General features: G+C 38.0%; 1 protein-coding gene across 6 annotated transcripts in view; it reads left to right on the forward strand.

Annotated features, from left to right (window-relative positions):
• Positions 1–22,626, forward strand: part of ZNF385D (zinc finger protein 385D) — a 944,809-nt gene that overhangs the window by 680,888 nt on the left and 241,295 nt on the right. For all 6 annotated transcript variants that reach the window (XM_067737373.1, XM_067737371.1, XM_067737372.1 and 3 more), the window contains one exon: positions 22,145–22,287. In XM_067737373.1, coding sequence (XP_067593474.1) covers positions 22,145–22,287 — 143 coding nt within the window. The remainder of the gene's footprint in view (positions 1–22,144; positions 22,288–22,626) is intronic.

The raw sequence follows: 22,626 nt of genomic DNA on the forward strand, positions 1-22,626 counted from the left end.
AAGAATATATATATATGTATGTATAACTGAATCACTTTGCTGTACAGCAGAAATGAACACAACATAGTAAATCAACTATACTTCAATAAAAAGAGAAAAAGAACACTTGAGTTCCTTTGTTAGCCATCATGAAAAAAAAAATTAAGGTAATATAGACATGGATACTCCCCTTCAAAAACTTTTAAGGCTGAACCAAATAACTTTATTACTAAACAAAAGGTAAGACCCATGAGAGAGATAATGATTAATGATTTAAATAATAATGACTTTAATAAAATCAAATTTAAGAAAATATTACATATCAATTTATTTCCTATCATTTAAATAAAATAATAAAAAAAGCAATAAGAATAGTTACTATAATTTAGTATGTCCTCTGTTAAATATTTCTCCAAGTAATCCTTACAGAAATCCTGTAATTTGGGTGTTATTTTCCTTAATTTACAGAAAAAGAAACTAAAAAGGTGTGAATTTCCTTAGAACATGAAAATGTTGGAATTTGGATTTCAGATAATAGAAACTGTTGTTCTCATCACCACTTAAAACATTCTGTGGAAGTTTGCAAAAGAGAAAATTGATTATGGTGCTGAATGGACCGGGGCGGGGTAGGGAACTGGGAGAAGTGACATTTCCGCTAAACCTTGAAAGACAGGGAGGAGTTAAAGAAATAACACAAACGTAAAAATGTTAAAAGTATTTTCCTTAGCTCAGGTATATGAGGATGCCGCTAAATAGTATGAGTAGGCAAGACAAGGTCATAATGACATTGATGACATGGAAGCGAATCGTGAGCTCTTGGAAGGCGTAATGACTTTCGAAAAGTCAGGACAGATAAGAATCATTCAGGAAAATGCAGGGTCAATTTCAGAAAAGTCGCTCCTTATAGACTTTCTCTTCTCTCTCAGCAGGTTTTCCTGCTGAAAGCAATTTGACTCATTCTGTTTTGTTCTTCCTTTGGGATTAATGTCCTTTCAAAAGCACAACAATAATCTTTACAATGTAAGGCAAACTAGCCCATGAGTTTGAAAGGACTAACTCGAATTCTTTGTACCTGTGATCAGAGCCCCTTCTCAGGTTTCTTTTTAAGGTCAGTTGTTTTCCACCGGACTTTTTGGGTTTACATGGGTCAGGTCAGTCCTCAGGCTTTTACTCTCTAAGACAGATCTATGAGGAAGAATGGCGATAAGGGGGCTGTATGTTCTCAAGATGGTCAGTCATGCCAGGGTCATCACATAAGAGTCATGAAGGGATCTCACAAAATATGTTAACTGTGTCAACACTCACTGATTCAGAAAGCTAAGGAATGGAGGCCTCCTACTTACTGAGGAGCAAGTGCAGTTCTCCAAGTATCCTCACAATCTGGGCAAGCTTTGGCAGAAAAGTCCTCTCACCAGATTTCAACCAAAAGAAGACAGAGCAGTTTTCCCAATGACTTGGTATAAAGAAGCCAGGAGGATTATTTCACTATCCACCTTCCATTTTTGACAAAGGACTTCCATACATCTTCTAACCTGATTGATGAGCATAAAGGTGGAGTTTAGGATGCCCTAATGGTGCCATGTTTAAATTATTTTGAGTTTGTATGTTGGGGATAGCAAACTCTGATTAACTGGATTAGATACCACTGGTATGGTGTGTTATACAAGGATTTTGAGACCAACTACAAATATGGTTGATTGCTAAAATAGGCCCTGAGTACTACAAAGGAAAGCAATATCATGGCTTTCTATCCTTGGTTATAGGGCCAATGGATGGAATATGATGTTTTACAAAGAGCAGGAGTATTGAAATCAGTCAACCTTTGTTTGCATCCCTACTTTGAATCTGCTGCTATAAAGTACTTAATCTTCTACAGTTTCAGTTTCCACCATTAAACTAAATTATTAAGAACTAATACAATTGTGAAAATTAAAATCATATATATATATATATGAAGTGCTCAAACATTGATAGTGATTGTTATTATTATTTTAGTAGTTACCATTATTATTTGAAATTAGAGCTATTTGAATAATTCAGTCTATATGGTCCACTATGTACCAGCAGTGTACAATTTAATTACCGGAATATTTTACTGTTATTTCTAAATTAAATTTTTCTCGTAGAAACTTATTTAGGCCTGTACTATTCTGGACACTCCAATTCTAAGGAATACTAAGAGAATGAGCTTCTAGTCAATTTGCAGTCAAAGAAAAATTGGAGACAATTTCTGTGATGTCCTACATCAGTTAGTTAATTCTGGCTCAGTCTGAGTGGAGTAAAATGGATGGGAATTAGTAGCACAAGTCAAGATGTGCATGTGCCTCATGGCAAGTCAAGAACTCTATATTTTAGGCAGCAATTCACAGGAAGATGAGAACTTGATCACGGCAACCAGAAAAACCTGTGTTCTCTTATGTACCTTGGCCTCTGATCTTCACCTTCTGGTTGGTGCCTTGTATTCTCTGAGTGCCGGGACCCTCCAGACGGCTGTCTCAGATTTAAGTTTTAATGCTAGTCATCTCTATCAGCATGGCGCACAGCAGGGACAGCTCGCACTGATTATTTGTTTCTCCTTCATTTTAGATTCACTTAATCCTTGTACTAACTGCAGTATTTTATGATGTTTTTGATTTAACACAATATAGATGTCCCTTTTCATCATGTGTTACATTTTAGGGATGGTCCTATAACCTTGGTATGATGACTTTCTCCTTCCTGAGGCTATAAACAATTTCTGTTTTCTTCCTGCATTTGTAAATCCTCTGTCTGCTGACTCCAGGCTATTTGAATGTGGAAACTTAAGTCCTTTCCTCAGAGACAATTACCACTTTCATCAATTCCTCTTTCAGATTGGTGGGACTCACAACTTGGTAGGTATTTGAGGGGTGTAATATAATCAAAGAATATGGGCTTTGGAATCAGATATCTCTGGTTTCTAATTCTTCTTAGCTCTACCCCTTAACAAGTCAGTTTATCTTTGGAAAAATGACCTCACTAAGCCTCCATTTCTTTACCTGTAAAATGAGAACAAGGATACCTTCATTGTTTACGTAAATATCTATGTAAAGCCATCTAGCACAGAACATAGGCTATAATAAGTGCTCACAATGACAGAACTCCTTATAAAAATAAAATATGGTTATGTGTATCTTCTTGCTTACAATCACTTAGAAGCATTTTATTTCTCTTCTATTTTAAAACCAGTCATTTTCAGCATACCACAATTACTAGAGTTCCATTAGTGACTGATTTTACATCTTTTCCAAGGACCAAATGTTTCAGAATTAAGAGAAAATATAAAGTTAGGTTTGTTTTATGCAAAACCTGCCAGAAGAAACAATCACATTGAGGCCTAGACTAAACAGAGCACATGTTAGCTCCACAGGGGATATTCTTGAGGAAATTGAAATCAGAATTTCTTTTTGCTATTATAGACTTTGTAAGAATGTTCACCAAAGAGATAGAAACCAGAACTCACGGTTCCTAAATCTCAGAAGTTAATGGATGCTACAAATGGGATGTACTAAGTATAGGCCTCTTAAGATAGCAAAAATGTGATCTTCCTTGTTATTAATAGATTTTATTTAATTTGATGATAGTAATGGCGACATAGTCTTTTCTTCCATGGTTATTTCTCAGTGTCACCCAGTGCTAACTCCAGGGGTGTTCCCTAGAAATTTTGTAACAAGGCTCTTTGAAAGAAAATTCAATTTGAAGATGAGAAAAAAAAAAAAAAGAAATCACAGTGAAACACCAAGTGAAAATATTCACAGTAAGTGAATGCTCTAGGAGATATTACCATTAAGCTCAATAGAGTTAATTATGATGAATATAAATTGAGTTTCTACATTGCCCTTCTGGAATATGTAGAGTGAAAGGGAGAACTGAACAAATAACAGGTTCATTCAAGTAGAATAAAAATCTGTTACCTTTGGATTAACACATGTGTCCTAGTCTATTTGGGCTGCTGTAACAGAACACCATAGACTGGATGGCTTCTGATCAACAGACATTTATTTCTCACAGTTCTGGAGGCTGTGAAGTCCAAGATCAAGGCGCCGGCAGATTTGGTATCTGGTGAGAGCCTGCTTCCTGGTTCATAGATGACCCCCTCACGTAATGGAAAGGGCAAGGGATCATTCTGGGGCCTCTTTAATAGGGCACTAGGTCCATTCTTGAAGACTCCACCCTCATGACCTAATCACCCCCAAAGGCCCCGCCTCCAAATACCATCACATTGGGGGTTATAAGTTTCAACGTATTAATTTGGGTGGGGAGGACACGAACATTCAGTCTATAACATTATGGTATCTGGTAGACTCAACACGTGCATAATATGCATTATACTGGATTATAAACCTCAATAAAGGCAAGAAACATGAAATTGTTCCTTAAATAACCTAGTGCCTTACAAATGAATGAATCTTAGATAATTGATTTGATTGGCTTTGGCCTAGTTTAAATGAAACCAGCTATTATTTATGGAATTATTTTTTTCTCTATCACAGGTCATCCAAAAAAATATGGCCATCTCTGAATAAAATGTAAATATAAGAGCTTAGACTTTGGAGGTAGAATGTTGGGCTACAAATCCTGTCTCTACAACTTATTGTGTGGCCTTGAAGAATTATCTTCACTTCACCATGGCTCCATTTCCTTAAGGCTGTGAGAGCGCAAAGGAGATACACTCCATGGATTACCCAGCACACAGGAGCTGAAATGTTACTGCCTTTATACCTGTGGAGGAAAGGAGAGTTGTTTACGAGATAGAATAAATTCATACCTAAAAGTGAAAGATGTTTAAGAAATTTATATAGTGCCAAGAAAAAAATGTTAATAAAATTCTAATCTAGAAAGATTAGAATTTTGATTGAACCACTTATTTATTATTTTAAAGAAAAAAAAGTCAATCATGGAGGCTTCATTGTCTTCAAAATCTATGATAAAATGTTCCTCACCTTTTAGCAACGCACTTCAATAAGTTCTCTGATTGTCCCCTTTTCTAGTTCTTCAGGGAGGTTACTGGGTTTTGAAATGGATAAGATTGTTAGTTTGGGCACAACAGAAGAAAGGGTACAATATCTCAGCAGGCTGTGATTCAATTTCACTCAGTCATCTGTTTGCTCATCTGCCTATATATCCATCCATCCATTCCAGGAAAAAGAAAAACAAGTCACCAAGTAGGTACTAGGAACCCCCTAATGCATAGAAGTCAAGGAGGATTACACTAGACATTCTCCTCAAGACCCCACATCCTCATGTTGGGAGGCAGACCCAGAGCAAGTAAATGCAGCAATGTATGTGCAGACAGAGGAGTGCAGGGTAGAGTGCCAAGGGAATGCTCTTTCTACCCAGACATCTATAAGATACCCCGCAGAGGAAGTCATCCTTGAACTGTGTTCTGAACCAGGACTATGAGTCGTTATTTGCTATGCTTTGATGTAGGTTTAGAGTATATGTGGAGGGGGATGTAACCGAGATAGATACAAATTACAATGCTTAATATGCTGCCATGGCTTCATATTTTCTAGGCTTAATTGGTAGTGGAAACTTGCCTTTCCAAAAGTGAGTTACACTAAATATTCTAGATTGAATCAATTCCTTTCCATACCTTGAAAACATATTTACCCACATTTATAGGGTCCTACTTTACTTTCCCTTCCCAGCCAAGTTGTTCAAAATAATTTTCCCCACTAGACTCCATTCTGAACCCCTCTTCCATCCCTGACCCTCCTAAAAAGTGACTTCACTTTTTTTTTTTTTGGACACAGGTATTTTTATTTTTGTTGTGTAAATACCTAGGGGATTGCAGGGTCATATAGTAAGTGAATATTTAACTTCATAAGAATTTGCCAAATTTTTCCAAAGTGCTATATTATTTTGCATTTCTACCACCAAATATGAAATTTCCAGTTGTTCGGCATCCTTGCCAACACTTGGTATTGTTTTTCTTTTTAATTTTAGCTGTCCTTGTGGTTTTAACTTGTATTTCCCCAATGATGTTGAGCATGTTTTCATTCGCATATTTGCCATTTTGATTTCTTTGTTTGTGAAATGTCTGTTCAAAAGTTTTGCCTATTTTTAATTGAGTTAATATCTCAGTATTGAGCGTTCTTTATATATTCTAAATACAAGCTTTTTGTTAGATGTATGTTTTGCATTATTTATTTTTCTTGTCGATAGCTTGCCCTTTCTTTATTTTTTTTTTTAATACTGTCTTTCAAAGAGTAGGAAGCTTTAATTTTAATATACATTCAGCCCTCTCTATTTACAGGTTTTGTGTCTGCAGATTCAACCAACTGCAGGTGGAAAATATTGAAAAAAAATTCTGGGAAGTTCCAAAAAGCAAAATTTGAATTTGCTGGGCACAGGAGACTATTTACATAGCATTTACATTGTATTAGGTATTATAAGTAATGTAGAGATGATTTACAGTATATGGGAGGTTGTGTGTAGGTTATATGCAAATACTGTGCTATTTTATATAAGGGACGTGAGCATCCTCAGATTTTGGTATCCAGGGGTCCTGGAAGCAATCCCCTGTGAGAAAGTGACTTCTTTTTGATGTTACCCACAAAATAGCTCATAAAGGTCACCAAAACTCTCGACATTAAATCTCATAGAAGTTGCCATCTTACTTGCTGCCTCCGTGGGCAGCCTTAGACAGTGCTGACCACTTCTTCCTCTTATAAACAACCTCTCCCTCTTGTCTCTGGGAAATCATTCTCTCCACCTCCGTCTTGTTCTTTTTCCAGTCCTGCTCAGTCTTCTTCACTGGGCTAACGAGCCTCCAGATTCAGGCTTAGGCCCTGGGCTCTTTGTTCCACACTTTCCCGAGGAAGTCTTTTTCATGTCCATGATTTGAGTTCCTACCTGATGAGTCTCCACTCTGCTCAGAATGAAGTCTGCCCAGAGCTGTCTTCTAAGTGCTAGTACCACTTACCCAATGGCTACCTTCGCACTTACACCTCAACCTCAGGATGTCAGAAACTTAGCTTGTCTTCTTCTCTTAGACTTGCCCTTCCTCAGCTGTTCTCTCCCTCAACTGACATCCTCACCCTCTACATCTTGAGGACGCTTTAGGGAGATAAACAGAGGTGTTCCCTAAGTTGGGTGATGCTTGCCTAACTCACCTTGATGGTACTGGGAAAACCACACTAAACCATTTAAGCTCAGGAGATGTTTCATTAACACCTTGGGTCACATTGAAGGTCTACACAGATTGGTGAGTGCTTGGAGAGGAAGCAAAGAATATATCACAGTAATATCACGTGGAAAAAACATGGGGAAAGAAAGATATCGATCAGGCTTTGGAGGAACAGTGAACTGTACACCCAGATGTGCTGGCATAGAGAAATTCATGTGGGCAAGTCCCAACTGAAAGGCACAGATCATGGAAAAAACAAGACCATATCACAAGATGACAGCATCTTTTTTTTTTCTCTTTTAATAGTGAGATGACTAACGCCTGGATATTATGAACAGAATTACCCCTCAGGGTAATTCAGATGTAGCTAGGCAGGTTTAACTGCCTACATTAGCTGGCTTTGAACACTTGGTTTTTTAGTGAGACTAGATTGTGACACACTTCGGTGAAATAAAAGCTTTGTGGTAGCACTCTCAAGAATTATCAGATATTAATAAACATCCATTTGCCCCAGGTCTGGCCCTTTTTCCATCTTTGGTTTGAAGATATGGTATCTTTTTTTTTTTTTTTTTTTTTGTGGTACGCGGGCCTCTCACTGCTGTGGCCTCTCCTGTTGCGGAGCACAGACTCCGGACGCACAGGCTCAGCGGCCATGGCTCATGGGCCCAGCCGCTCCGTGGCATGTGGGATCTTCCTGGACCGGGGCACGAACCCGCATCCCCTGCATCGGCAGGCGGACTCTCAACCACTGTGCCACCAGGGAAACCCTGGTATCTTTCTAACTAAAGCACTCCTTACTCAATATTGATTTCAGCATCAAATTTTTAAAATTAGGTTGCCCTTTGAGGATTATCATCATTGATCACATGTGAAGATTCATAGACTGGCCATTGTCCTCTCAAGGAATGGAGAATTCCTTGAGAAGGAATTAATTCTTTCTGGCACAATCCCGGCAGGGTCTGCCTTCTGACAGTGGCTGTGTTTGGCTCTGGGAAAGCTCTCCTCCTCAACCCCAAAAGGAGATGGACCCAGGAGAAAGCAAGACTTCTCTTCTATCGGCAGTGCATTCTAGAACAGACTGTATCAGGCACCTTATCTGCAAATTACTCCTCACTGGAGATTGTTGGTTTTGCATTGAAGCCTCGAAGTCTAATAGAACCTTCTATAGTGATGGAAATTTTTTTTTTTAACTGCAGTATACAGCGAAGTAGCCTTTGTCCGCACATGGCTGTCAAGCCCTTGAAATGTGGTTGGTGTGACTGAGAAACTGAATGTTTAATTTTACTTAATTCCAATTTAAAAGAACCGCACATGGCTAAAGCCTACCACATGGGACAGCTCAGCACCAGAGCACTGTTTTTTATTAGTTACAAGTGATTTTGTGGCATGAAATCTTGGGAAATTCCTCTTGAGGAAAATTTTACATTTTTATGCTTACTGGTGCAGACATGAGAGGAAGTTTCCAGGCAAAATCTTTTGATCGCCTGTGAGGAGGTCCTTGTCCTGACTTATGCAGTGTTTGACAGAGGGGCTGAAGTGCAGAGGGATATATAGGATTAAATGTCTAAAACTCCTTACTCTGGTACTCTTGACAGAATCTCCCAGGCACCAGAAATTGTCATGAAAGTTGGGAAAATAAGTGAAAGATTCCACTTTTCTTCTAGTGAAGACTTGACTCAGGATATTGGCAACTAGATAATAGCAGTATTTTGATTTTGGTCCCAGTATTCAATAACTAACAGAGAAAACATTAGTTAGTCCTTTTTTATAGCTTCCTTCCGAAATGAGCTTTCAAGTGATTTACTGCATCATTTATTTATTGTTTGTTTGTTTATATTTTTTTCATATTCCTTTCCATTAAGGTTTATCACAGGATATTGAATATAGTTGCTATAAAACAGGACCTTGTTGTTTATCCATTCTATATATAATAGTTTGCATCCCAAACTCCCACTCCATCCCTCCCTTGCCCCCCTCCCATTTGTCAACTGCAAGTCTGTTCTCTATGTCTGTGAGTCTGTTTCTGTTTTGTACATATGTTAATTTGTGTCATATTTTAGATTCCACATATAGGTGATATCATATGGCATTTGTCTTTCTCTGGCTTACTTCACTTAGTATGATAATCTCTAGGTCCATCTATGTGACTGCAAATGAAAAGGATTATTTCACCCTTTTTTTAAGGCTGAGTAATATTCCATTGGATTTACTGGAATATTTAAATACTACAACTTAAAATGAATAAATAAAGGGTTTAAACAAGGGAGAATGGATCCCTCACATGGGCTTTCTTTCATGGGTAAAGTATGAGTCAGACAGTTGACTCGGCAAACGTTTCTGTGTCACTGTTTCCAGATCAGTGTTCCAGTTGCCCTGACTCACTCCCATTCTCACCTCATTCCTCTTTGTGGTCAAGGACAGCATGGATGAGGCAGCAGTCACCACCCTGTGTGGCTTAGTGCTGGCAACTGCCCCTGTGGACCAGACCCTGCTTTAATATTTGAATTGACCTGCCAAGTGCTGGTCACTTTAGGCCAATGAGGACCTTCAGCTCAGGTAGAAGGTGCTGGATCAATTTTCCGCACCTTAGTAAGTGAATCAACAATCTAAAACAGAGGAAAACTGAAAGCAATAAAAGAAAAATTGTGACCAAGTCACAGTAAATTCAAATTTTATCTCAAAATTTGTTTCTAGTTGTATCTTTCAGTTGGGAACAACATTTAAACAAAGATAGGAACTGAATGGGAGTTTGGATCACTTGAGGTTGAAGGAAACAGGATAAACATACAGTTCTCCTAGCTAAGGAATAAAAAATAATCTCAGCGACAAACTGCCCATTGTAATCCCTAACCTTGAGTTTTTTAGAGACAGCTGCACAAGGGAATACCACAAATACCTGTTTGCTTTTCTTATTTGGCAAGTAGATGTTAAAGAATGTAAACCAGAGGACTTTTCAAACATTTGATATGATATTCGTGTCTTTCTGGATACATTCTCAAGTATAGGGCAGAACCAGCATCTTCCCATGCAGATAAATATTGGTAATAAATACTGAATATTCCTTTATCTTCTCCTGTACAAGGAATGTGTCTATTCCTTTTTCTTTTCTTTTTCTTTTTTTTTTGAGCAGTGGTAAAATTTTCTCACAAGATTTCTGATTTAGTGCTTTCCATTCTGGCTTCAAGGGAGCTGGCTTGCCTTGTATGACAAAACCGACTTCTTAGAGTGTTCTTTTTTGTTGTCATTTTGTTTGTTTTTGCTGATTTAATTTAAATGCTATTGGCATCAGTGTGTTGAAACTTGTTAAGGTTACTCAGGTTTACATCGAATGCCATTTTTTTACCTGTGTAATTTGAGGTGAGATGTAATTTAGGTAATAGCTTTGGCTTTTGAGTTTGTAAATTGGGTAATATAATAGATACCTGACAGAATTTTTGTGCATTTTAAAGGAATTAAGGGTAAAACAGGGCCTAGTTCATACCAATTACTCAATAGATTTATAAAGTTTAGCTTTTTTCTCAACATTTGCTCCCATCCACCCTGGCTGGCCAATTTCACCAACAGCATCCCATGGCCATTGTTCTGTTTGTGTTAAATCAAGTTTTGCCTTTATGCCCCAAATCCATCATTTCTTTTCTATTTCTTATTCATACTATCAGATCTAATTCTTTTATGTCCTCTATCACATAGACTCCAGAAATCCCATTGTGCCCCTCCCTTCCCCAGTGCACATGGCAAATTCTAACCAAAATAGTTGGGATTGGATGTGAATAATGTTCCACGTCTATCAAATTAGTTGCTTTGCAGGTAACTACTTAGGACTTGATGTTACATAAAATGTTCTTGATGTTCTCCTAATAAGTATAAATATTCTGAGCAGTTTAACAGTTTAACTATGGCTCACTGTTGACACTATTGAAATATATGTATGTATTTCAGTATAGATAAGCAAATATATACATATATATAATTAAATTGATGGTGAAAAAAGAGATATGATAGAAATTATTTCTCCCATCAGGAAATCAGGGATTTCTTCTGCTTTCTATAAATGTATATATATATATATACTATGTAATGATAATATATTTTAACAATAAATATGTATTATGTATATTGTTTTTCAATGATTCACAGTTTTAAAGCATACACTGTCATGAATACCGAACAGCAGCAACCCTTGATCATTTTGAATGTTGGTTTTGTCACTTGGGGAAATGAATGATTAAGTAGTTGGTTAAGCTGTCAGACAGGACATCTGCGACTATTTGATGAAACCTGAATGCATCAAGTGCAGAAGTTCAAGGTTAAAATGTTGTATTATGGAAAGAATACTACTCCACTCTCAAGGAATATTTCAAAATATTGACTTGCAAAGTAGCCTCTTATTGTGAAGTCTCTCCTGCAGGGGTCAAAATAAAAGTGAAGGATAGGCAGGTGCTTTTAAAATTATCTTGATTGACCTCTTTCAGGGAGCCCGGATTTGTGTCTGGACCAACCTGAACAGCTCCTCTGGAATTTACTGAATTCATTGAAACAAAAAACACTCCTCACTTAGCATCAACTGGCCAGACACTCTGCTAGGCACTTTATATACATTATCTCTAATACGGTAGCTTCAACTGACAATCACTGGTTTAGAATTCCTATTTATCTGTATAAATTATTAAAACAAACATTTCCAAATTTACATTTTAATTAGATTTGCATTTCAAAAATGCAAACTTCTGAAGTGAATGTGTCTTATTTTCTCAGATAGTATTAACAAATATTCATGAACAAATAGGTTATTCCGGTATTTTTTTCAAATTCACAAATTCACGCTTTTGTGAATACACAGCTGTCTTGTGAAAAAGCCAAAGTAATATTTAATATGTTTGCTCTATAGTTCAATTCAGAATTCTAAATATGAATATAAACTAACAAAACCAAACTTCAAAAAGGGACGGAGAGGAGTTTCATGAGTTTAGATCGCTTACTTCATCATATTTACCTTATTTCCCTTCATTATTCAATACCTTACTCAATATAGCTATAATAACTAATCTCTACTTAATGACTGTTTTTTTAGTTTAACTTTAATGGCATAGAAGAAATTTGGTATAGAGAGATATTAACTGCTCTGAAATCTGAATAATTTATTAAGGTTTAATTTTTAAAACCTGCGTAAATTAAAACTGCATAGGGTTTGAAATACATAGTACTAGATGTAGGCCGAGTTTCACATACAAAGGGCATGAATTTGTATTTTTTCTGTTACTACCCTATGGAAGCTTCAAAATGCTTTCCTCAAATTGATAACAGCAATATTTCCAGAAGTGTGACATTCCGATGAGTGAAGCAACATTGTCGGTAAATGGTATCAACGAAACAACTCTTTTTTACCTATAGTCCTGTCTACAAATTCATCATATATTTTGAAGTTAATTATGTTCAGGATAATTTTAAAATAAAGGAAATAAACAAAAATTGATGTCCTAAATGTAATACATTCTAATAAAAATGAAAGAATGAAATAGCTATTTTCTCAAGGAGCATATTTTAGTCTGCTTTACAGATGAAACATGTTATGTTTGCCAGTTTTGATTTTACACTATTTGCCAATAGTATTCTTACTGCTGAGCATATACAGATTGAGACAAGTGAAATATTTCAGAACTTATACTCATTTTAAAAGCAGAAATATTAGTCACAGGTAATTTTTGAGAGACAGGCTCAATCTTGTGCCTCTCTATAGATCTGTAAGGCAATTACCTATTTTAGAATAAAGCAAGTCAGCATTTCACTCAGACTCAAGAATGGTTATACTCTTAAAAAAAAAAAAAGAATGGTTATACTCTGATGTTATAGGTCAAGTTCTTCCAGCAGTGGATTCTTTCTTGGAGAACATCTTCTGTGAGGAGTGAGAGATACAGGGTTGGGCAAAGGGAAAAGTTGAACTGAGATGCAGTCACAACAGAGGCCTCAGTCTATCCTAGATTCTGTGAGGAGCTTTAGAGCTGAAATAGAGCTTCAGAGTCTCCCTGCCTTGAGGCAAGGGGAAGGAGCCACTAATTAAACCCTTGCATGAATCCGTCATTGTATGGGGCTACCAGCCCCTCCACTGGGGAGGAAGTTTGACCTTGGGTGAGGTAGCTCCCTTTGACCTCTGCAATGCTTGAGGAGGATCTCAAGTGAGAGTCTTCCATAGGGGGTCCCCCAGCAGGTGGGGGAGGGTGTGCCTCAGTCCAGAAGGGGGCTGTGGGGAGCACACCGCAGCATCCAGTACACCTGGGTTTGCCTAGCCAGTGGCCAAAGACTATGTGGTCAACATGTTCTCTCTTTTCCAACTATCTTTTACATTTCTCTCTTCAAATAGGTAGGAAAGGATGAACTCAAATAGTATCCCCAGCTTCCCCCCAGCTTTATGACCCTTCTTTGATGTTTTTAATCCCTTAGGTAGGGAACCCCAGTTGTAACACTGAGAGAGGGCCCTGAACTGTCTGTATAATGAAATGTAAATGAAATACATATCTCAGAGGAAGGGAGGTAGGAATTAACTTTCCCTAGCAATAGCATCAATGTATTTTTAATTCTTTGTTCCTCTCATTGTGGTGGATTAAAAAAAAAGAAGGTTGAGCTTTTCCAGAACCTCTTTGGCTGTTCTGAACCAGAGGGGACATAGAAATGAAATAATTCCAGAATATGTTCCTGCTAAATTGCATTCTTGTAATTATAAGAATGGAACGTCTCTGTGGAAGCAACATAAACAGCTAAAGAGTTTATCAACTTATTTTTTCTCTCCATGATATTATGTTAGCCATTAGCTGATTTCTGAGATTTTAGGGTCAAACAAGGTAATGGATATATATGAATGACTATCTTTTGCAAAACATGACCTGTGACACAGATAATAAATATTTAAAATGATTTATTTAAAGCTCACTGTTACTTGTGGACAGGTTAAACCGCACCACTGATTTCAACCACAGCTTAGTTGACTTCTGAGTTTTCTAAAGAGGCGCCAACCAAGAGGGAAGACATATGGGAACATATGTTTATGTATGACTGATTCACTTTGTTATAAAGCAGAAACTAACGCACCATTGTAAAGCAATTATACCCCAATAAAGATGTTAAAAAAAAAAAAAGAGGCGCCAACCAACATTTTATTTTGGTTCTTTAACTTTTTATCAAAAGAGAAATTGGAAAAAAACAAAAGAGAGAGAGAGAGAAATTGGTAGCAATACTAAATTCATGACAGGTCTATCACCAAAGTTTTATGAATGCCCTCTCTAAGAAAGTATACCACCAGGTGGACAATAAAATAAGTTTATGGTGTCCTCTGGCGAATGGAGACTTATTATATTTTGCTCTTATCTCTGTTTTAACATTGACCCTCTATTTCCTGACTCATACTACTTTTTATTTAATTGGTTTGCTGTTTCAAAGTGGCTGTTGTTGGCCTTGTAGCTGGTGAAGAACATTTCAAGAGAGAAGTAAAAAGTGGGGAAAAAAATACTGTTTTTGTTAATTTGGCTACAGATGATTAGCCAATCAGGAGGGCCAGGAGAGCTAATGGTTTTTTTGGTATGGTTAATTAAATCCTGTGCTGATGGCTTCTGTTTTAGGTATTAAGTCACCCACCTTGTTAGTAGATACTCTGCTCCAATAGCATTGGATTTAGCATTACAGAATCATTTTTTAAATGTTGAACCTTTGTTCGGGTAACTGATGAAGGGCAAGATGATGGTCTGTGTGCAATTGACGAGAACTGATCATGAGATTTCTAAAGATAATTTGTACGGAATCTCCCTCTACTGTGTTTTAAAAGCAAGATGGCAGGCAAGGAAGTGACACAGACAGGAGCCTTTCTTCACTTTTCCTTTTTAAAAATTATGATTATTCTTTTATTGGAGTATAATTGCTTCACAATGTTCTGTTAGTTTCTGATGCGCAACGAAGTGAATCAGCTCTATGTATAGATATATCCCCTCCCTCTTGGACCTCCCTTCCACCCCCACCATCCCATCTAGGTCATCACACAGCACTGAGCTGAGCTCCCTGTGCTATATAGCAGGTTCCCACTAGCTATCTACTTTACACATGGTAGTGTATATAAGTCAATCCTAAACTCCCAATGTTCCCACCCTCCCCTTTCCCCCCTGTGTCCACATATCTGTTCTCATCAGATATCATATCTGTTCTCATCAGAAACACATCATATCTATGTCTCCGTTTCTATTCCTGCCCTGCAAATAGGTTCATCTGTACCATTTTTCTAGATTCCACATATATGCGTTAATATACGATATTTGTTTCTCTCTTTCTGACTTACTGCACTCTGTGTGACACACTCTAGGTCCATCCACATCTCTACAAATGAACCAGTTTCATTCCTTTTTAGGGCTGAGTAATATAACATTGTATATATGTACCACATCTTCTTTATCCATTCATCTGTTGATGGACATTTAGGTTGCTTCCATGTCCTGGCTATTGTAAATAGTGCTGCAATGAACACTGAGGTACATGACTCTTTTTGAATTATGGTTTTCTCCTGGTATATGCCCAGTAGTGGGATTGCTGTGTTATATGGTAGCTCTATTTTTAGTTTTTTAAGGAATGTAAAATGGCTGTATCAATTTACATTCCCACCAACAGTGCAGGAGGGTTCCCTTTTCTCCACACCCTCTGCAGCATTTATTTTTTGTAGATTTTTTGATGATGGCCATTCTGACTGGTGTGAGGTGATACCTCATTGTAGTTTTGATTTTCATTCCTCTAATAATTTGTGATGTTGAGCATCTTTTCATGTGCCTCTTGGCCATCTGTATGTCTTCTTTGGAGAAATGTCTATTTATGTCTTCTGCCCATTTTTGGATTGGGTTGTTTGTTTGTTTGATATTAAGCTCCATGAGCTGTTTGTATATTTTGGGGGATTAATCCTTTGTCCATTGCTTCCTTTACAAATATTTTTTCCCATTCTGAGGGTTGTCTTTTCATCTTGTTTATGGTTTCCTTTGCTGTGCAAAAGCTTTGAAGTTTCATTAGGTCCCATTTGCTTATTTTTGTTTTTATTTCCATTACTCTACAAGGTGGATCAAAAAAGATCTTGCTGTGATTTGTGTCAAAGAGTGTTCTTCCTATGTTTTCCTCTAAGAGTTTTATAGTGTCCGGTCTTACATTTAGGTCTCTAATACATTTTGAGTTTATTTTTATATATGGCGTTAGGGAGTGTTCTAATTTCATTCTTTTACATGTAGCTGTCCAGTTTTCCCAGCACCACTTATTGAAGAGACTGTCTTTTCTCCATTGTATATCCTTACCTCCTTTGTCATAGATCAGGTGACTATAAGTGTGTCGGTTTATCTCTGGGCTTTCTATCCTGTTCCATTGATCTATATTTCTGTTTTTGTGCCAGTACCATCCTGTCTTGATATCTGTAGCTTTGTAGTATAATCTGAAGTGAGGGAGCCTCCAGATCCATTTTCCTTTCTCAAGATTGCTTTGGCTATTCAGGGTCTTTTGTGTTTCCATACAAATTGTAAAAATTTTAGTTGTAATTCTGTGAAGAACGCCATTGGTAATTTGATAGGGATTGCATTGAATCTGTAGAATGCTTTGGGTAGTATAGTCATTTTCACAATATTGATTCATCCAATCCAAGAACATGGTATATTTCTCCATCTGTTTGTGTCATCTTTGAGTTCTTTCATCAGTGTTTTATGGTTTTCGGAATACGAGTCTTTTGCCTCCTTAGGTAGGTTTATTCCTAGGTATTTTATTCTTTTTGTTGCATTGGCAAATGGGATTGTTTCCTTAATTTCTCTTTCTGATATTTTGTTGTTAGTGTATAGGAATGCAACTATTTCAAATACATTGATTAAATCTATTAGTTTTTTGGTGGCATTTTTAGGATTTTCTATGTATAGTATCATGTCATCTGCAAACAACGACAGATTTACTTCTTCTTTTCCAATTTATATGCCTTTTATTCCTTTTTCTTCTCTGATTGCCATGGTTAGGACTTCCAATACTTTGTTGAATAGTAGTGGTGAGAGTGGACCTCCTTGTCTTGTTCCTGATCTTAAAGGAAATGCTTTCTGTTTTTCACCATTGAGAATAATATTGAGAATAATGTTTGCTGTGTGTCTGTTGTATATGGCCTTTATTATATTGAGGTAGATTCCCTCTATGCCCACTTTCTGGAGAGTTTTTATCATAACTGGGTGTTGAATTTTGTCAAAACTTTTTTCTGCATCTATTGAAATGATCATGTTTTTTATTCTTTAATTTGTTAATATTGGTGTATCACATTGATTGATTTGTGTATATTGAAGAATCCTTGCATACCTGGGATAAATCCCATGGTACATGATCCTTTTAATGTGCTGTTGGATTCTGTTTGTTAGTATTTTTTGAGATTTTTGCGTTTATGTTCATCAGTTATATTGGTCTATAATTTTCTCTTTTTTGTGATATCTTTGTCTGGTTTTAGTATCAGGATGATGGTGGCCTCATAGAATGAGGTTGGGAGTGTTCCTTCCTCTGCAATTTTTTGGAAGAGTTTGAGAAGGATAGGTGTTAGCTCTTCTCTAAATGTTTGATAGAATTCGCCTGTGAAGCCATCTGGTCTTGTACTTTTGTTTGTTGGAAAATTTTTAATTAGTTTCACTTTCATTACTTGTGATTTTTCTGTTTATATTTTCTAATTCTTCCTGGTTCAGTCTTGGAAAGTTGTACCTTTCCAAGAATTTGTCCATTTCTTCCAGGTTGTCCATTTTATTGGCATATAGTTGCTTGTAGTAGTCTCTTATGATCCTTTGTATTTTTGCGGTGTCAGTTGTAATTTCTCCTTTTCTCCTTTTTCATTTTTAATTTTATTGATTTCAGTCCTCTCCCTTTTTTTCTTGATGAGTCTGGCTAAAGGTTTATCAATTTTGTTTATCTTTTCAAAGAATCAACTTTTAGTTTTATCGATCTTTTCTTTTGTTGTCTTCATTTCTATGTCAGTTATTTCTGCTCTGATCTTCATGATTTCTTTCCTAATAACTAACTTTGGGTTTTTTGTTGTTCTTCTTCTTCTTCTTTCTCTAGTTCCCTTAGGTGTAAGGTTAGATTGTTTATTTGAGATTTTTCTTGTTCTTGATGTGAGATTGAATTGCTATAAACTTCCATCTTAGAACTGCTTTTGCTGCATCCCATAGGTTTTGGGTTATTGTGTTTTCATTGTCATTTGTTTCTAGGTTTTTTAAAATTTCTTCTTTGATTTCTTCAGTGATCTCTTGGTTATTTAGCAGTGCACTGTTTAGCCTCCATGGGTTTGTGCTTTTTATAGTTTTTTTCCCATAATTGATTTCTAATCTCATAGCGTTGTGGTTGGAAATGATGCTCGATATGATTTCAATTTTCTTAAATTTTCCAAGGCTTGATTTGTGACCCAAGATGTGATCTGTCCTGGAGAATGTTCCATGTGCACTTGAGAAGAAAGTGTTTTGTGCCATTTTCTGGTGGAATGTCTTATAAATATCAGTTAAGTGTGTTTGGTCTGTTGTGTAATTTAAAGCTTGTGTTTCCTTATTTATTTTCTGTCAGGATGGTCTGTCCATTGGTGTAAGTGGAGTGTTAAAGACCCCCACTATTATTGTGTTACTGTCAATTTTCCCTTTTATGACTTTTAGCATTTGCCTTATGTATTGAGGTGCTCCTATGTTGGGTGCATAAATATTTACAATTCTTATATCTTCCTCTTGGATTGATCCCTTGACCATTATGTAATGTTGTTCCTTGTCTCTTGTAATAGTCTTTATTTTAAAGTCTATTTTGTCTGATATGAGAATTGCAACTCCAGCTTTTTTTTGATTTCCATTTGCATGGAATATCTTTTTCCATCCCCTCACCTTCCGTCTGCATGTGTCCCTAGGTCTGAAGTGTGTCTTTTGTGGGCAGCGTATATACAGGTCTTGTTTTTATATGCATTCAGCCAGTCTGTGTGTTTTGGTTGGAGCATTTAATCCATTTACATTCAAGGCAGTTATCGATGTGTGTGTTCCTATTACAATTTTCTTAATTGTTTTGGGTATTTTTCTGTGGGTCTTTTTCTTCTCTTGTATTTCCCACCTAGAGAAGTTCCTTTAGCATTTGTTGTAAAGCTGGTTTGGTGGTGCTGAATTCTCTTAGCTTTTGCTTGTCTGTGAAGCTTTTGATTTCTCCATTGAATCTTAATGAGATCCTGCTAGGTAGAGTAATCTTGGTTGTAGGTTTTCCCCTTTCATCACTTTAAATATATCCTGCCACTGCCTTCTGACCTGCAGAGTTTCTGCTGAAAAGTCATCTGAAAACCTTATGGGAATTCCCTTGTATATTATTTGTTGCTTTTCCCTTGCTGCTTTTAATATTTTTCCTTTGAATTTAATTTTTGTTAGTTTGAGTAATATGTGTCCTGGTGTGTTTCTACCAAGGTTTATCCTGTATGGGACTCTCTGTGCTTCCTGGACTTGGGTGGCTGTTTCCTTTCCCATGTTAGGGAAGTTTTCAACTATAATCTCTTCAAATATTTTCTCAGACACTTTCTCTTTCTCTTCTTCTAGGACCCCTATAATTCGAATGTTGGTGTGTTTAATGTTTTCCCAGAGGTCTCTGAGACTGTCCTCAATTCTTTTCATTCTTTTTTCTTTATTCTGCTCCACGGCAGTTATTTCCACTGTTTTATCTTCCAGGTCACTTATCCGTTCTTCTGCCTCAGTTATTCTGCTATTGATTCCTTCTAGAGTATTTTTAATTTCAGTTATTGTGTTGTTCGTCACTGTTTGCTTAAATTCTAGGTCCTTGTTAAACATTTCTTGTATTTTCTCCATTCTGTTTCCAAGATTTTGTATCATCCTTACTATCATTACTCTGAATTCTTTTTCAGGTAGGTTGCCTATTTCCTCTTCATTTGTTTGGTCTTGTAGGTTTTTACCTTGTTCCTTTGTCTGTAATATATTTTTTTGCCATCTCATTTTTTTTTTGATGGGTGGGGCTGTGTTCCTGTCTTGCTGGTTGTTTGGCCTGAGTCTTCCAGCATTGGAGTTTGCAGGCAGGTGGGTAGAGCTGGGTCTTGTTGCTGAGATGAAGACCTCTGGGAGGCCTCACTCCGATTAATATTCCCTGGGGCCTGAGGTTCTCTGTTAGTCCAGCGGTTTGGACTCAGAGCTCCCACCACAGGAGCTCGGGCCCAACCCCCGACCTGGGAACCGAGATCACGCAAGCCAGGTGGCACAGCCAAAGACAAAAAGGAATAGAACAATAACAAAGAATAAAAGTAAAATAAAATTAGAAAAATAAAAAATATGTTATAAAAAATAAACGTATAAATGAAACAACAACAAGGTAAAAGAGAACCACAATAGCAAGAAAAAAACAACAAAAAAAAGGCCGGAAAAGGCCGTGGCTGTGGGAAGTGGAGTTTAGGCGGGGGCAGGGCCTAGGCAGGGTGGGGCTTAGGTGGGGCGGGGCTTAGGCGAGGGGCAGGGCTTAGGCGGGGTGGCAGGGCTTAGGTGGGGTGGGGGGCAGACCTAGGCTCAGGACCCAAACAGCCAGAAAAGGCCCTAGGGGTGTGGGGGGCAGGGCTTAGGCTCAGCACCACACAGCTGGAGGGGGCCTTGGTGTGCGGAGGTTTAGTCCAGGACCCGAGTGGGCAGAGGAGATGCTGGCCATGTTCCCTTCTGATCCTCTGATCCCCCGAACATCTCTCCATGTCCCCCTGATCCCCTCGTAGTGAGTGGGCCCCTCCCCTCCCCCAACTGCTCCTTAGGTGTGTTGGTCCCCTCCCGCCTCTACTTCTCCTCCCCTCTCACTCCACTCCACATCCTACCCACTCACTCGGGGGTTCCCCCTGTCCCCTTAGGTGTCTGAGGTCCTGCACCAGCACCTGGTAGGTGCCCTAGTTGTCAGGAGATGCAAACTTCGCATCCTCCTACTCTGCCATCTTCTCTTTTCTGTCTCCTGGAATTCTTTTCCATGAGAAAGGAATAATTCTAGTGCATTTTGTTTTCCTCATGCTTCTTGGATTCTCACCAGCAGGTTTTTACAGTCCATTGCTTGCCTCTCAGATTAGAAGAATGCTGGCATATTTTAACAGTTTCCTAGGATTCAAACAGTCTTTAATTAACAGCCAATTGATGCTTTGGAATGTTACCAAAGTATGAGAGACATAACAGGGAGATGGGCTCCTTTCAGCTTCTGAATGCAGTGGAATCCTAGAACAGGGGGCAGAGGTAGGAGTCCCTTGCAAACAGCCTTTGCCCACTGGTATGCAAGGGAGCTGTCTGTGTTGCCATAATATTCCATTGCCTGCTCATTGGTGACCTTCTAAATTCCACCTACTTATGACTGGGAAGGAAGGGGGCAGCTAGTCTTGAATGTTTAAAGCCACAGGGGTGCTAAATAGCTCAGGGATCACATGATATGTAGCTGGATTTGCTGGTTTTAACCCTCCAGTTGCCAGGGAAGTAAGGTACAGCTGCCTGCATTTGCGTTAAGTTTCTTTTCTGTGCCAGGTTCATGTCATCTTGCTGCCAGAGTTTTGGATGCGGTGGAAAAGAGCAGCTCTGTAAAAGAATCCCTCAGACTGCATGTATATTTTGAGCAGGAGTTAGTTTTCAAAGAGGGATGGGGGAGCATTGGAGGGGTTTTCCCTTTGAATCAAGGGATGTTGCTTATAGATTTGTAGCTGACTCAGTCCCGGGTTGTAGGCAGGAAAAGAAGGGTGGATTGGGGAGTATGAAATGTTTGAAATGTTAACAATTCCTTATGTAACCAGATAGTTTTAATCCAAGAGGGAAAAAGGAGCAGCTCAACTGGTTTTCTCTGCTTAATGGCACATCTGCTCGTTGGCCGGTTTCCAGTTGAGGTCAATACACTCCATGTCTTGTTTTTTCCAGTGACCCATAGAGCTGGCCTTTTGGTTTCAAAAGAGACCTTGGTGTTTGTGTGTTGTGTGTTTAATATGCACCATGTCCCTGATTGCTCCCTTTGTTCTCCTCTGTGCAGGTGGTACATGCCAGAGCCCTGCTCTCCCAGCCCTGGTCCGTCCACCAGCCCCTCCTTTGCAACCATCGCTGGATATTAAACCGTTTCTTCCCTTTCCTCTTGACACTGCGGCCGCAGTCAACCTCTTCCCCAATTTTAATGCGGTAAGTCCCACATCATCTGCATATGCCAGGGTGGTAGGTACTGGAAAACCTTAAGGGCCAGGAGTGAGCTGCTCACTACCTCTTATTTACTCTATGCTTTGTTCCATAGATTGTCTGAAAGCACATCAGGGTTAGTTGTCTGCCTGGTTGTGTAAGGTCCCCGGAGTCAGGCTCCTTCAAAGGGAAAATGAAAAGAGATGTAATCTGATTAGGTTGATCATGAATTCATGTCTCCCTTTTAGTGTCTTTTTGGACAAAACTAATGATTTTATTAGTTTATTTTTCATGCCAAATTCAATTTAATTGAAATTTAATGAATGTGTTAGAGAGCCTTCAAAT

Source organism: Pseudorca crassidens, chromosome 5, assembly GCF_039906515.1.
Source record: "Pseudorca crassidens isolate mPseCra1 chromosome 5, mPseCra1.hap1, whole genome shotgun sequence".
Lineage (NCBI taxonomy): Eukaryota > Metazoa > Chordata > Mammalia > Artiodactyla > Delphinidae > Pseudorca > Pseudorca crassidens.